The following is a 15,315-nucleotide window of genomic DNA, read 5'->3' on the forward strand; positions in this document are numbered from 1 at the left end:
ATTATTGAAGGAAGTTACATAGGTTGATACACTTAGTGTGGCATTCATTTATTTCACCAATCTAAAGCATTTCCTATGTTTATTACAGATCTGTAAGTGAACTCACATTCTTATTATGTAATATGCTTCTTACAATTTAATTCAGTAAGTGGAGAATATAAATGTCAGCCTCCTTTTTGTGATCGATTAAATACTCATGCTTTCATGAATTGAAAAAATAGCAAAAGAATGCCAGATGAGATAAATACCATGAATGCTATATAAGAATACAAATTAGAGCTAGCAGACCTTATTAGAAATTAAGAAATCAGAAAGAAGGAAACAAACCCTAACGAGTCGGCAACAATAGCTAGCAAAGGAATATTAAGTCTTGCGGCGACCTTCTTCTATGAGGGATTTAGATGCAAATCCAGCACAGGAACAAATCCAGAAGAGTCTCTTCACAAGGGACCAAACAATTTCTTCTCCTTTCCTTTTCCCCCTTTTTCCAGGCTCTTTCTTTTCCAAAACCCAAACAACCCTAACAAATCTCTTAAAATCCCTAAATCTGCCAGTAGGTGATAAAAGAAGAGAAAGCTGCTATCTATGGCGGGGAAAAGAGAGAGAGCAGGAGGGCGAGAGAGAGAGAGAGAGAGAGAGAGAGAGAGAGGCTATTTAGGGCATTAGGTAAAATAAAGAGAGAGAGAGAGAGAGAGAGAGAGAGAGAGAGAGAGGCCATTTAGGGCATTAGGTAAAATACCAAGAGAGATGCCTGTTAAAAGGAATGGAAACGTGCTATCTACTGTACTCTTTAACGTTTTACGTTAAAGCAGCGTCAAGGGGAGCGAATAGCGACTGTAGGGGGATCGAGAATATCAGCGCCCAAATTTTAACTTAAATAGGTGTAAAATTTCTTCTATGCTCATATTACTTCTAAATAAACTGTCTTAAAGAAGAGTTTTTAAATAGGGTTGAGAATAGTTGCCAAACACAACCTAAATTACTTTCATGACATCGTGGCAGCCCCAACACAGATATCCCCTTGAAAATTAATCGTCTCATGCAAGGTGTATCAGTAAGAGCCATTTCCACGCAATCCAACCATTTGCTCATGCTGCAACCACTAAGGCCCTGTTTGTTTTAGATTATGACAACCCATTGTGGAGCCCCAACTGATTATTGGACTGAAAATTGCACTAAATTTGAGCCCAATAAATCGTTTGGGGACTCCACAATCGGTTTCGATACATTACACATTCATCACATAGGGGTTGGGCCTTTAGCGCAACTGGTTATCTTCAACTGTGAAAGCGGAACTCAAACTTCACTTCCAAAACACCTTAAGAAAACATTAATGATGCATACCACAAAATATCATATCGGCGTAAGCCCTTATAGTCCTTATTTTTCAAAAAGTACTGTACGGACCACACTATAGGATGATCCAAACCGTCAATATGTTGGGCCAAAAAGTAAATAGGTTGTGCCCAAAAAATCATTTCCATAGGATGATCCTAGACCTCCGATCTATAGAGGTTTCCATAATATGCAGTTCATCTATAGATCGGAGGGCTAGGATCATCATCCTATGGAAATGATTTTTTGGGCACAATCTATTTATGTTATGGCCCATCATATTGACGGTTTGGATCATCCTATAGTATGGTCCGTATAGTACTTTTTGAAAAATAAGCGACTATAAGGGCTTACACCATATAAAATCCACCATATCGGCTCCTTGGTAAAATGAGTGCATATGGTGCTGATTATAATGATTAATGAGTGTTCTTAAAATAAAGAGGGGTGTACATAACAGAACCTAGGGCGTGTTAATACTAATATCCCCTCGCTCTACTTTTGTACCCATTATATAAACTACCGCTCCCAAGCAGTGTAGAAGAAAGGGTAAAGAGAGGCCAAACCTCCAGTACTTGAAGAGAAGCGGGTACGAGCAAAATTCAAATAACCAACATTTTAGGGTTTGTTTTTGCTTTGATTTTATCTATTTTTGACACACAATCTCGTTTTCCCCCCTTTTGTTTCCCTTTTATGCAGATTTGTTCGGCGGAAAGATTAAAAAGAAGAGCTCGACTCCTTTGCATTTCACCCATTTTCTTCATTCTCCGAGATGAGGTATGCATTATTATTACAAGCATAGCTACACAATTTAGAGGGAATTGATATGATTATGGTTAATTTAGAGGAATATTCTCATAACTTGAAGGTTCCTCTAAGTAAAAATTGATTAGGGTTGGTTGAAGTTATCTTCTTTCATAAGTATTAAAAAGTAAGAAATTTTAGAAATAATTTTATTTTCCAAACTTTTTCAAACATGCCCTAAAGACAAGCTATTAGGGAGCTAAATTGGTTAAAGGAATCTTCTAAGTAGTGTGTTTGCAATTCCTACAACCTCTTCTCTGTTTGTTTGCAAGTATTTACGTTGCAAATTAGTGGTGTAAGTAGTCAACAGGAGTAGACAAGCATTGGATTTACCTGGAACTTACCTTGTAGAATAGTGGTAAGTAGTGGTTGGTTGTCAACCTTGTAGAGTTGTGGTATAGGGTGTCATTACCAATATAGAGAAAGAAGAAAGAGAACGAGAGAAAAAACATCTTTCCCAAGTAATCCATGCAAAATTCCACCTTTTTTGTGGATTTTGGCATGAATTTCATAGGGACGAGACAGGGGTAATACATCAGTAGACATGTAATGATTAACCACGAGACATCCTCGGCAGTCTCCTGGGATGTCAATGCTATATTGGCAACCAAACAAGGGGTTTTGCTAACATGGCACCCAAATGCCAAGCAAAACCCCTAAGCTATTCAGTCTTCTGTGCAACCAAACACGAGTCATAAAATAGTGCATTTTCTACCTTTTCTTTTGCTGCGGCTGCCTCTCTTTCTCTCTACCCCAACTATTGGTTGAAGCTTACAAGTTTGTCATTGTTAATGTGGGTTCGTTGATGATGTACACCCAGATTGCAATTTGGGTATTTTTTTACCTTTCGTGTTGCTGCTTCCGCTCCCATCCAAGGGGTTTATAAGTTTATCGCCTTTGATGTTGGTTTCTTTGGGTGTGTTTCATATACAGAAGTTTCAATTCGATTGTTCAACCAAATGGGCCCTTGGTAGATATGTCATAGCCTTTTCAAAAAATAAAATTAAGAATCTATGGGCTTTTGATAGGTTCGCAGAATCACCCTTGGAGATTTGATAGGTTATTTGATGAGATGTTAGATTGGGTGGCATCCTCTTCCATTGTATTCAAGCATGTTCGCCGTTCCGCCATCAAGGTGGCAGATAGCCTCGCTAGAGAAGGAGTATCTAAGGTAGCTCTGGCCTTGTTCGATTCTCTTCCACCGTGATTTCTCCTTCCTGTACTAGATTTTAGCTTTCGTTCTATATGTTTCTGTCTGTATTTCGACCATCTCCGTCCCCCTTGATTGCAATAAAATTGACTATCTTTCAAAAAAAAAAAAATCTACAGGCTTTTGAAAACCTAGATTCTAGCTACCACAATGGAGGATAGTACCTTTGGGACACCTGACGATGTTAAGCAAGTTATGCTTGATCCTAAACATTACTTGAATGGATACAGGTATAATACACGTCAAGCTGAGTTTATATATGCATTGAAGGGATACAGGGCAAAGCACAAGTCAAGATGAGTTTAGATATCCCGACCTTCTGAGTATAGGGCATACTTTTGAGATTGAACATCAATTTTAAACGATTTGTATCTTGTTTTGAAGATCTATTCAATACATGCGATTGCTATTTTTACATATTTTCCAAGATACTATCATTTCATACAGTGTTACGTAGACATTTGACATGGGTGCCACTGCCAAGTGTCCTCAAGTGACATAAAAAGGATGCTAGACGACTATCGGAAGATCTCCTTCATGCACATCTATCGGGAATATTATGGCGGGAGCATCTTGCCCTGGGCCGCTCCTTTTATATTACCAAATTATGGGTAATCTTGTACGGAATTGTGGGTGTGAATTGAGATGAAAAGCATGGTAGTGGGAATATCAATAGCCTTTTGAAAACATCAATTCAATTCCATTGTTTCCAATTGAAAATAAATAAATTAAGAAATAATCATTTCATTTTACCTTGTCAATAAATACATAAGTTTTTTCAGTATGTCACCAAGACAATTTACCCACACATGTCTTTTCATGTCCAAGTGTCCCAAAGTGTTAGCATGAAAAAAAAAAAACGAAAAGTGTCCAGAGAATACCGACCTTTCCCTTAAAGCTAACATTTCTACTTTGTTTGAGTCCTCACCATCTGTCCACACTATCACAACCTAATTATACTCTTTCATTATCCTGTATAATGCATTGCCTCCAATTCCCCTGGGTCGAAGATTCCCTGTGCTTGAACCATAGAGAATCTTAAAAACTAACCCAGAATATAGGGACATGATTAGTCCTCAAATTAGAGTTTTAAATGTTTTAGTTATCTAATTTCAGTTCTAGAAGTCCTTGTGTTTTTAGGGAAGGATTATTAGGTTTATAATGAAGAGGTAGGTATGGATATGAATGAAGGGTTAAGATTAAAAGTGGGGTCACTACTGCTTAGAGAGTATCTGTGTTGTGTTTAGAGGGAGTTCTAGTTGTTGTATCGTTATGCTTTAAGAATTGAAGAATTGAGAGCTCTTCCTCCTTATTTGTGTTCTTGACCACTACCTTTGTTGTGTCTCTAATTATCTGCTTGATTTTCTAATCAAGCCATCCAAAAATTCTCATTGGTTTTGGTCTTGCTGTTTGACCCCATTACATACTGCGACAACCTTTGAGTTCAAATCCCAACTACTAGGGTTTGAGCCTCTAGCTCAATTGGTTTAGGTTCTGCTCTTCAACATTTATTTCTCATTCGATGGTATGTGATTTGGAAATTCAATACTAATGCAATAGCAGGACTCTGTACTGTTTCATGTGATTTACTCTCATGACAATTTTTTTTGGACATCATTTAGTTTTAATGAAGAATAGTACTAATGTGAGTGTCTATTCTCTTTTTGCAGTAGGCCTATGGAGGAGGAGGCCAATGTAAGTTATCTTAGCATTTTACTTTTTAAGTTGATATGTTTTGAAGCTCCCTACTAATTCAACAACAGTTTTCTTATCTTTTATTGGATTTTTCTCATAATTTATTTTGATATTTTTTTCATCTTGATGCTATGTTGTTCGTATCATCTCTCCGCTGTGTTTCATGAGTTGTAATAATGATTTGGCAGTTTAATCATTTTCAATTTGTATTCCCTCTGTCAGTTGCATTCAAGGCAAACTATGTATGAAATGCTTATCATAATTATATCACAAATTACTCGCTATTTATGATTTTCATTTGGTCCATTCGCAAGAAAAGTAGCTGAGGATTGATAAGTCAAAATAATCTGGTGGTTTGTTATCAAGGTTACCTTGTTTGGTCACCATGGGAGGAAAGGGATCTCATTTGCAAGTCAACACTTGGAAGGGGAAGAATAGCATTGATAACATCAACACTTGCAAGTCTCCCCATCTACTACTTGTTTTTTCTTCCCTATATTGGATCGAATGTAAAGCATTCAAAAACAATTTCTATGGAATGTCTGGGAGGAAAGGCATACCATTTGAGGAAATGGTATTTTTGACAGGACATGTAAGGAGAAAAGGTTGGCTTTGTGGATCTCCCCCTGTTAGGTATGACTAAACTAAATTCGATGGTATCTTATTAAGTAATTTGTGACTCATAGGGGTAAGGGGTGTCTTTAGAAATGATAAATGGAAATTTTTTTTAGCCTTTTATAGATCTTTAGGTGTCAGGGGATTCAATGAAGTGGATGCAAGTGCTTTTTTGTTGCCATTCACACCTTCCTCATGGATCTTGATGGGAAATTGTGGGTAGAGCCGTAGAGGATGATTCCTCGAACTCCATCACGAAGAGATTGCAGACCTAATGATAATCTAGAGAGATTTTATTTATTTTGGGGCGGGGGGGGGGGGGATGGTGTTGAGAAGGGACCGTGGTTTTAAATTTTGGTTTCGGTTTCTATCACCACAAAAATGGAAATGTTTCGGATTTGGTTGGAAATTTCGGTGGAATGTAAAATCACTTAAACATATGGAAACATCGGCGAATGATAGACCTTTATAGTGAAACTTCAGGAAATGCTAGAATAAGTACAAATACACACTTAGAAACCATCACAAAAGCAATATAGCCATCCATAATGATTTAACACCATCGATCGTTCAATGACATGCACTATCGTGCATATTTGATAATTCAGTATATATCACTTTTCTCATGTAATTCATCAAAATATTTATACATAATACACCACATTTCACTTACAATTCGTATAAATATAATTATTTAACACATACTGATTTAGTATACCACTAATACACTTATGGTTTTGGTTTTGCTGTGAGTTTTGGTTTCAGTATGCATTTCGGTGGGGATGGAAATAGAAATAGTTTGGTCTTTTCGTGTCAGTTTTGGTGGAAATTTAGAATCATGTTCAGGGCAAACTCTAGCCCCGTTGTAAATTTGCTTCCTTTTCTGTCTTAATAAAATTTCCCTTATCTGTTCAAAAAGCAAAACAAAAAAAGACCTATGTATTTTGATAGGATATCTCATTCTTGTATGTTGTAACGGAAGCCAATAAGATGACCAATTCCTTACCCCAGACTGCTTAAATAGACCTTCCTTGTATGTGGGGGCAATATCAGCTTTCTTCTTCTCCTATAATAAACTTTTGTTATCTGTCAAGACTCAAGAGAGAATTTTTCCATCTTGTCTTGTATGTGTCTAGTTGGGGCGTTCTTGTTATATACTGTTTTGTTTCTATAGTATATAACTGAACTGAATGAGGATTAGTGGACAAGGCTATGGGTAGGTATAATTTCCTGCACATAGGCATATCATCTTCAACAATTTTGGACAAGGCTATGGGTAGGTATAATTTCCTGCACATAGGCATTTCCTTTTCATTGTGCAGTAATAGTTTGTTTTAACTGTTCCCGTTATTTGCTGCCATCGGTATTTCCACAAAATTGAACTCTCATAATGGACCATATGCAATTTCAAGTGCTCTTGAAACCCCTTAACCTATTTTATGTCAACTTGACTTCACATTCCCTCAAGCCTCATAGTTTCATTATATATGTAGCGTAGTTTAGTGTCCTATTACTGTCATTCATTATCTTTACTATTGCATAAAGCTTTAGAGTTGCTATGAGTATGCATGTCTTTTTCATTTTCTGTTTCCTTAGTTTCACAGCATAGCTAGATTTGCATGGATGTTGTTTCTAACTATTTATGGGGAGGTTTTTTAGTTTTTGCTTGCAATAACTGTCAGATACTTGAAACTAATTCTAGAGGCAATTGTCGTTTGTCAATTTATGGTGTTGGCGAGTGTTAGAAGTTTTTTCAGTTAATAGGTGTTAAGGTATAAAAGATTAAATAACGCCAACTCCAATGGCTTAAGCTTTTGGAGTAATTGGTTGCTTCACATGGTATCAGAGCAATTGCCTTGGGTTCAAAACTCCGTGATATTAAAATTACACATGTAATGGCCAAACCCAAAAAAGAGGGGCCATATGTGCCACGTGTAGGCCAACCCTAAAAAAGAGGGGCCACACGTGAGGGGGAGTGTTAAAGTGTAAAAGATTAAATAAACACCAACTCCAACAGCTTAAGCTTTTGGAGTAATTGGTTGTTTCACAATAGGCATATACATTCAATGGAACTAGAGAATTATCCCTGCCGGTCAAAGTCATAGGATGACTAGGTTAGCTGCTGTTGGGGTTGATTTTTTTGGACCATGGGCCATGGTGGAACCCGCCACGTGAGTGGTTCATATCAATCAAGGTAGGCCCCAAGTGCATGATAACACTAGAAGGATAGGAATATGATACATCCATGTGGCATTGTATCCATACAAGTGGGGGATGATAACTAGTTGTTATAGTTCTCCAGTTACTGTTCATTCTTAATAATGTTTATTGTTATTAATCCTGAGTAAGACTTGAGTTGGTTTACTTCATGAGCCTCTCCTTCAAAAACCAGATGGCACAGTAACCCATCCTTGTGTTCATAAATTAGTTTGTCGTATTTTATTTGAATGGTAATTAGCTCGTGCTATTTGATTCTTCCATTGTGCCTACCTCATACTTTTCAAAAGGTATATTCTTCCATTGAGTAGCTTGCACATGTATCTTAGTATTTGTAAATCGACTGTACTTTTCTTTGCTTTATTGTGATATTTTGACTCAAACTGGCACAACTAGTTAGTCTCAGCCCACTTGAATATCTGCTTTTCCAATATTTGATCTTGTTTGAACATGTTGTTTCAATTCTTGGTTTATACCTATATTTTCTCTTTCTATCAATATGGGAACGTAATTTGGTTGTTGATGGAATTTGTGTGGGAGTTCTGTACTTGCTTCTATTAATTTCAAAGTGGAACTTGTACAACATTCTTGTCAAAATATTAAAATTCAAACAGCTTAAAAATGATGCCTCTCTTTGTGACAGGGTGGCAAGAATGAAGAGGAGGAATTTAACACAGGCCCACTTTCTGTTTTGATGATGAGCGTTAAAAATAACACTCAGGTAAGATGCCTTTTCTTTGTTCTCATTTTTCAAAGAGGAGTTAGAAAGGTAATAGAAAAACCGAATGAAAAATGGCAAGAACTTCATTCTTTGTTTTTCTGATGAGCGTTCAGGTTTTAAGATTGAGATCTTGAAAGAGTGGCGTGTGAGTTCTAATCCTTTGTTTCTCTGAGCTGCTATAGTTTAATTGGATCCAAGAAAAACTGAAAATCCAGAGTGGCATCTGAGTTCTGGAATCCTTCTCTTAGCTTCTATAGTTTAATTGGTTCTAAGAAAAACTGAAAATCCAAAAGGCTGGTGATGCTAGCACAATTGTTTTTGCTATAGTTTCCTGGTTCTTTGTCAAATCAAGCAAAATGTCTTGATTGGAAACTGTTAATTTATATGTTCATGGATTTGTCTGTGGAGGCTGTTTTTAATTTTGCAGTGAAATAATTGTTGTTTTAAATTTCGGAGCAAAATAATTGCCACTTCAGAAACTGACGGAACTTCAAGACAATTCCATCTTACTAACTTTTGCCATCGTAGGTGCTCATCAATTGCCGCAACAACAAGAAGCTTCTCGGCCGTGTGAGAGCCTTCGATCGACACTGCAACATGGTTCTTGAGAATGTCAGGGAGATGTGGACTGAGGTCTGTTCCTTTAAATAGAAACTTTTCCTCTATTTCTTCAGTCCATACTATTCCATTTTAATTAACATTTTACTATGTTCAGGTACCCAAAACGGGAAAGGGCAAGAAGAAAGCTCATCCGGTTAACAAGGACAGATTCATAAGTAAGATGTTCCTTCGCGGAGACTCTGTTATCATTGTTCTGAGGAATCCGAAGTGAGCCTTAAGATTTTGTGGCATTCATCAACTAAAGGGATTTTCCTGTTAGGACTGCATGGATTTGCTTTCAGTTGTCAATCATCTAGTCTGATCACCATAGATACTGATACCCTGAGTCTCTTAAGCTTGTTTTGATCTGTTTTATAGTGATCAGCTTAATTTAGAAATTGTTTTTCCTTTACATATTTTATTGAAAGCTAGATATAGCACAGGTGATAATATAGAGTGTGTTTTTTGATAGATGATAAATGTGTCGATAAAAAAGAAAATGCAGATTAGGTCGACTTTTTTGTTTGCGGTGTGATTGGGATTCCACTTCTCTTTGCTTCTATGGCCAGGATCTTATCCAAGTCTTGAGGTTTGGGTTTCCAGGGTTGTAGAAATACACCAACATTCAGGGTGTGGTGTATTTGGATTGCAGGATTCAGAGCTGGAATCAGTAACGAAACTAAGGGGCGGAAATGGCACTGGAGCGGAATTAAATGGGGAAAAAATGTTGAGATCTGTTTCCCACTCCAATAGGTGGTGTTCTGATTCCACCCCGGTTGGAATGAATTTTTTAGATCCATTTGCAAACCATGACTTGTATTGCCAGAATGAAGTGTTGGAACAACATCTTATTCTGATTCTACCTGATTCCGACATTTGGTTGGAAAAAAGGAATGAAATTATGAAATCAGGATACTGGAATCTGTTTCCCAGCCCAAAAGTATTCCGATTCTGCCTGTCTAGAATGAAATTTTTATTGGAATTTTAATTAATTTTTTGTCCATTATGGGATGCCGATTCTGATTATGGCAATCCAAACTCTGGACTTATCTGAAATGGGAAGCATGTCCCAAGCCTCATCCATCCTTTTTTTGTACTGAACCCTTTTACCTCATCCTGTGTGGCTTCTTTCCAACACACGTAAAAGAGGATTCACCGATCCACAGAGAAAATTATTAGCATCAATTGCCTTGAGGAGGATGAGAAATGTAGAAAGCAAACGAAAAAAGAGCACTGCTAAGGCATTCATGGCAGGGAAATTGAGGGAGCAGTGTCTTCAATGCCCAAGAAAAAAAAATGCAGATTACAGAAACAATAAATATAAATAAGGATTTGCTAGGCAACACGGACGGTTTTTGCATGTGAGAATAGACACAGGTTTACTTTTTAGCATCAGAAGAATTTCTAAAAATGAAATCATCTGTTAACAACCAAAGCTGTAATAGGGTGGGGGCAATCCATCTCCACACTAATCAATCAGGCCCCGTTTGATTTAGATTTTGAGAATTGATTTTTGAGTCCAAAACTGATTATTAGACTCAAGATTGCATTTAATTTTGAGCCTAATGATCAATTTTGCACTCGATCAATTCATACCTTCATTTAAATAGCGTCAGCTAGCATAGAAAGCAAAATCCATGGTAAAGGTTTTCTTTTCCAAATAAGTTAATCACAATGGTACATTGGAATGTTGCAGAACTGGGACCATGTAACTGTACTGCAGAGGTAAATATAAAAGAGCAATGTATTTCACACAACATATTACTTTATGAATTTTCCTCTGAAAGACTCATAGCATAAGTTCCTGTTCTTCACTTCTCTTTTACAAGTTACAAGCTTCCAACAGTGAAAACAAAATAAAATAGAGGATAATCCTGCACTGTTGTTTATGATGGGGGATGCCTTGTGTTGGGCATTTCCCCAGTGGTGATGAGCCTAAGTGTATAAGATAGATGTCAGAGATTTAATTTTCATGTTTTACCTTTCAAAAGGAAATGAAAAAAGAAAATATGTAGGAAATTTTAGGTGGTTGAAGTAGAGTGGATGGGTTTCTAGTCTGACTATGGATTCTTCTGCTCACATTGCAGTTGTCTTCTGCCTCATAAGTAATGAGCCATGTGAGCTACTTACACCATATGGAGAGCACAGATAACAACTTCACTGGTGAATCAACCTGAATGGGAAATAAACAAGAAAAGTAGGAAAGCTAGTTTGAATGGTAATGATCATAGCCCCTCGATCCAAAGAATCAACCTTATTAAAGGTAAGAAAGACAAGAAAGATTGGAACCATGGCATCAATGACCCTCTAGCTCAAACTCATAATCCCCCTAACATGCAATGTGCAACCATTTTACACCTTGACTGTAAATTTATGTGTCCTAGAAATATTTGGCCACTATCATTCAAAAAAAGAAATGTTTGGATACCAGCTGTTGCTATTGCCATCACAGTCTTTGTTGAGTAGAGCTATATCAATCACAGTCTTTTAGGCACATATCCAATATTTAAGGGTTAGAATCGATACATCTTTTTCCTTAATGATGTGAAACTATATTGAAAGGCAAAGAACAAGAAAGCCCCAACTGAGATGATCATGGACAATGAAACAGAAAAAAGCAACCTAACAGCCAACTCAAACATTGTCTTCATATTGAAATGATCTCTAATAAATATTCATATACTAAAATGGCAAATAAGCCTAAGTTTCCTGGCGATCGGGATCTAAGTGGCATCTACTGATGTCAGGATGACATCATGATGGTATCCTAAATATGACCTTCTTTTGGCTGTTGTACCCATCGCCAATATCTAACTAGGTCCACCGCAAATAACCAATCAGTCACCTGGAAACTTAGGTACTTTATGTAAAGAAAGGCGTAGCTTAGACATGTAGTGCTATCATTTCAGCACCAACAAACCATGAGCATGATCCACTTGGTCATGCAACATAATGAAAGAACTACATGTTGGATTACTCATCTTTCAACTGCGTTGGGTATTTGACATGAATTTCATCTGCTCACATGAACTTAACAAGGGCAAATACATAAATAATAAATTCTTGTTTTCTCACCATTTAAACCATTTTACTTCTGTCTATTGTGTAACTGGTATCTTCTAATTTAAAAATTAATAAATATCAACCTTAAGTTTTAGCATAACAGTTCGTGATGGAATTCTATTGGAAAATGAAACAGATGCTAACTGTTTCTTTCAAACAACTAATGGCTTATTCTTTTTTAAAAAATAAAAAAACAACTGATGGCTTACAATTCTGACAAAGTACAGCTCTGAAACTCCATTGTCCTAACCAGAACTTCTTTGCAATACTAACCACTTTAAAAAATTGTAGTACAACCCTTATTAGGCACTTCCATCACTTATGAATGAGATAATTTTACTTCCTAACAATATTCTTCTGCCACGGATGTTCCTACTAAAATTCAAAATGCACGAGTCAATACTCCAAGAAGCTTCTCAACAGAACAAAACCCATACAACAGCCTACTAAAAATACCAAACTGTTAAAACTTCCACACCTCAATGATCAATGCTGAGCAACTGTCTGATTGCAGTGAGCAACCATGCACTCTCTCCCTATACGGACTTTGGAAGAATCTCTTCAGAGGGAATCTCAAGTGTTGCTCCCGCGTGCTCTTTGCTGGGCTTCACTTCTGCAACATGGATGGGCTCACAGTTATATGGGAAAGGAAGAGATACAGCCATAAAAATGTTCAAATTGAACGAAAAAATACAGGAGCAAAGAAATCACGCAGATAGATATAAACATCGAGGCTAGTTGTTGACAAAATAAGTCATGCTGCTAGACCAGTCAATTTCAAGCTAATATCGATTTAGGAAATAGGTTTTTCTCCTCAAACACAAAGAGAAACACGTAAACTGTTGCTACTTAATATGGCATTTGTTCTTGTAACTGTGGGCTATGCCTGATTTCTTCTCTGGCAAACACACTTGCTGAGAGATGCTCAATTTCGTAGTCCCAGCATACCTTTTACTATTTGTGGTATTATAAATCAAACAAGATATTGCAAAGAAACAAGATACAAGGCGATCATATTCCAAATTAGCCAAATAATCAGACAGAATTCATCTCTCTGAAGGTGTGATAGATTAGGACAATCATAACCCAAGCAATAACAAGTTCGATTGCTTCTAAATCCCACCACGAGATTAGTATAAATGATGATAACAGATGTAAAATACTGCAGTCCTACCTGTTTGTGTAAATGGTAGAGTATTATCATTCGAGCTTCTGAGCTCAAGCCATTATACATTTGGATTGGGAAAAGATCACAAGGCGATCAGATCCCAAATTAGCCAAATAACCTGACATAGAATTCACCTCTAATAACTGCATTTGGATTGAGATACCTGTTGCGGGATTTTTCACAGTAGCGTTTTGAGCAATAACAAACTCGGTTGCTTCTAAAATCCTAAGACGAGCAAGGTTTCAGACTTCAGTTTCTGTCATCAACGAAATAGAAACAATTCGGCTTCGGTACGAAATTTCAGCCAAAATCTCGTAAAATCACGTAAGCATTTCGGTACGAAATCACGGCCGAGGTCCAGGTAAGATTCTTCATGATTTGTTTTTCTTTCTATTTAATGTTATTTTTTATAAATATCTTGAAGGGATCTCGTTGTTCTTCTCTTTTCTGCAAGTGAAGTTGATTTTTGTCAGGGTTTCTATCGAAATGTCGACAAAAATTTTGCTTTTTTTTTTTATTAGAAAATTTTCATGTCTCGAATATCTCGGATGAAATCCTGAATTTTCTACCAAAATCGAAATATTTCGTCCGAAACGAAATGTTTCGGCCGAAATTTAGATGACAGGGTGATCAGATCTCAAATTAGCCAAATAAACTAACATAGAATTCACCACTCCGAAGGTGTAACAAACTCAATTGCCTTTTTTTGTCAAATTAATGAAGGATAGTTATACCGTATCCACCACTAGGGCTGAGTTTGGCTTGAACGATCATGGTGGAGATGAAATGAGAAGCTTCAAGGGCTTCGTCTATGAGCTTTTGGATATCGGTGGTATCAGGAGAAATGTTTCGGTTCTCCTCGAATTTTCTGCGTATCTCGGAGGCCGATCCCGTTACCATCAGATTATCGCCCGCGAACGATTTCCGACTCGCTCTCAGCAGGGCTCTGTACGCACCCAAAACCGCTTCTCTCCCCATTTCTCTCTCTCTCTCTCTATTGTGTTCTCTCTCTCTCGAAGGACTAGTCATTTGGTCATTTGTTTGGATGTTGATTTAGGGAAATGTGATCTGCACTACTGTATTTTGATGGGGACACTCCTCACTTTATTAAAGTACGGTATGGCCCCCCCAACATAGGATGATCCAAACCGTCTATCAATGGGCCACAGCCTAAATAGGTTGTGGCCCCAAAAAGCATTTCCATAGGTTGAGCTGTATGTTAGGACTGTGGCCCATTTAATGGACAGTTTGGATCATCCTATGGTGCGGCCATACCGTACTTTTTAATAAAGTGAGGAGTGCAATCATCAAAATGGGGTAGAGGTTGATCTGTATGTAGTCCGATCTAACATACAGATCAACCTATGGAAATGATTTTTGGGGCACAACCTATTTAGGTTGTGGCCCATTTAATGGGCGGTTTGGATCATCCTATGGTGCGGGCCATACCGAACTTTTTTAATAATGTGAGGAGTGCAATCATCAAAATGGGGTAGTGGTGATATCATTTCCCTATAAGATATTTGAACAGTAATTTAGTATTATTCTTGTAGTATTATATGTTTAAGGAATTGATATCGGCCCTCCCTTAATTCAATATTCGCACTCTAATCTTTACCTTACACTTTTCTAATTTGCTTTTAAAAGCCCTTTTAATTCCAGAGATGCTCTCAATAGACAATCAGAGAAGTTATTAATAAAGAGGGGTGTCACTATCAAAACAGAGCTCAGAAATCATTTCCCTAAGATGATTATTCAACCTGGAAAAAAGTCGGGTTGGGTTGGGTTGAGTTCGGGTTGAGGGCTTGGGCAACCCGACCAAGTCAACCCGACAATTTTAATAATTTTTTTAAATTTTTTAAGCCTAAAATCTCCGGTTGGGTCGGG

General features: G+C 37.3%; 2 protein-coding genes across 2 annotated transcripts; one reads left to right on the plus strand and one right to left on the minus strand.

Annotated features, from left to right (window-relative positions):
* The first annotated feature begins 1,869 nt into the window (after positions 1-1,869).
* Positions 1,870-9,668, plus strand: LOC143881485 (Small nuclear ribonucleoprotein family protein). The gene is made up of 6 exons (XM_077384570.1): positions 1,870-1,924; positions 2,035-2,112; positions 5,020-5,044; positions 8,520-8,597; positions 9,126-9,230; positions 9,313-9,668. Exons 2-6 carry the CDS (start codon positions 2,108-2,110, stop codon positions 9,427-9,429), a joined length of 330 nt encoding a protein of 109 aa, XP_077240685.1. The 5' UTR covers positions 1,870-1,924; positions 2,035-2,107; the 3' UTR covers positions 9,430-9,668.
* A 2,681-nt stretch (positions 9,669-12,349) lies between these two features.
* Positions 12,350-14,452, minus strand: LOC143880814 (mitochondrial zinc maintenance protein 1, mitochondrial-like). Its single transcript, XM_077383793.1, has 2 exons — positions 14,163-14,452; positions 12,350-12,873 (listed from the first exon to the last, which is right to left on the minus strand). The coding sequence occupies exons 1-2, from the start codon at positions 14,404-14,406 to the stop codon at positions 12,797-12,799; spliced, it is 321 nt and encodes a 106-aa protein (XP_077239908.1). The 5' UTR covers positions 14,407-14,452; the 3' UTR covers positions 12,350-12,796.
* Between the last annotated feature and the right edge of the window lie 863 nt (positions 14,453-15,315).

This window comes from Tasmannia lanceolata, unplaced genomic scaffold (assembly GCF_043159265.1).
Source record: "Tasmannia lanceolata isolate RefF3 unplaced genomic scaffold, GAP_Taslan_0.1 ptg000007l, whole genome shotgun sequence".
Lineage (NCBI taxonomy): Eukaryota > Viridiplantae > Streptophyta > Magnoliopsida > Canellales > Winteraceae > Tasmannia > Tasmannia lanceolata.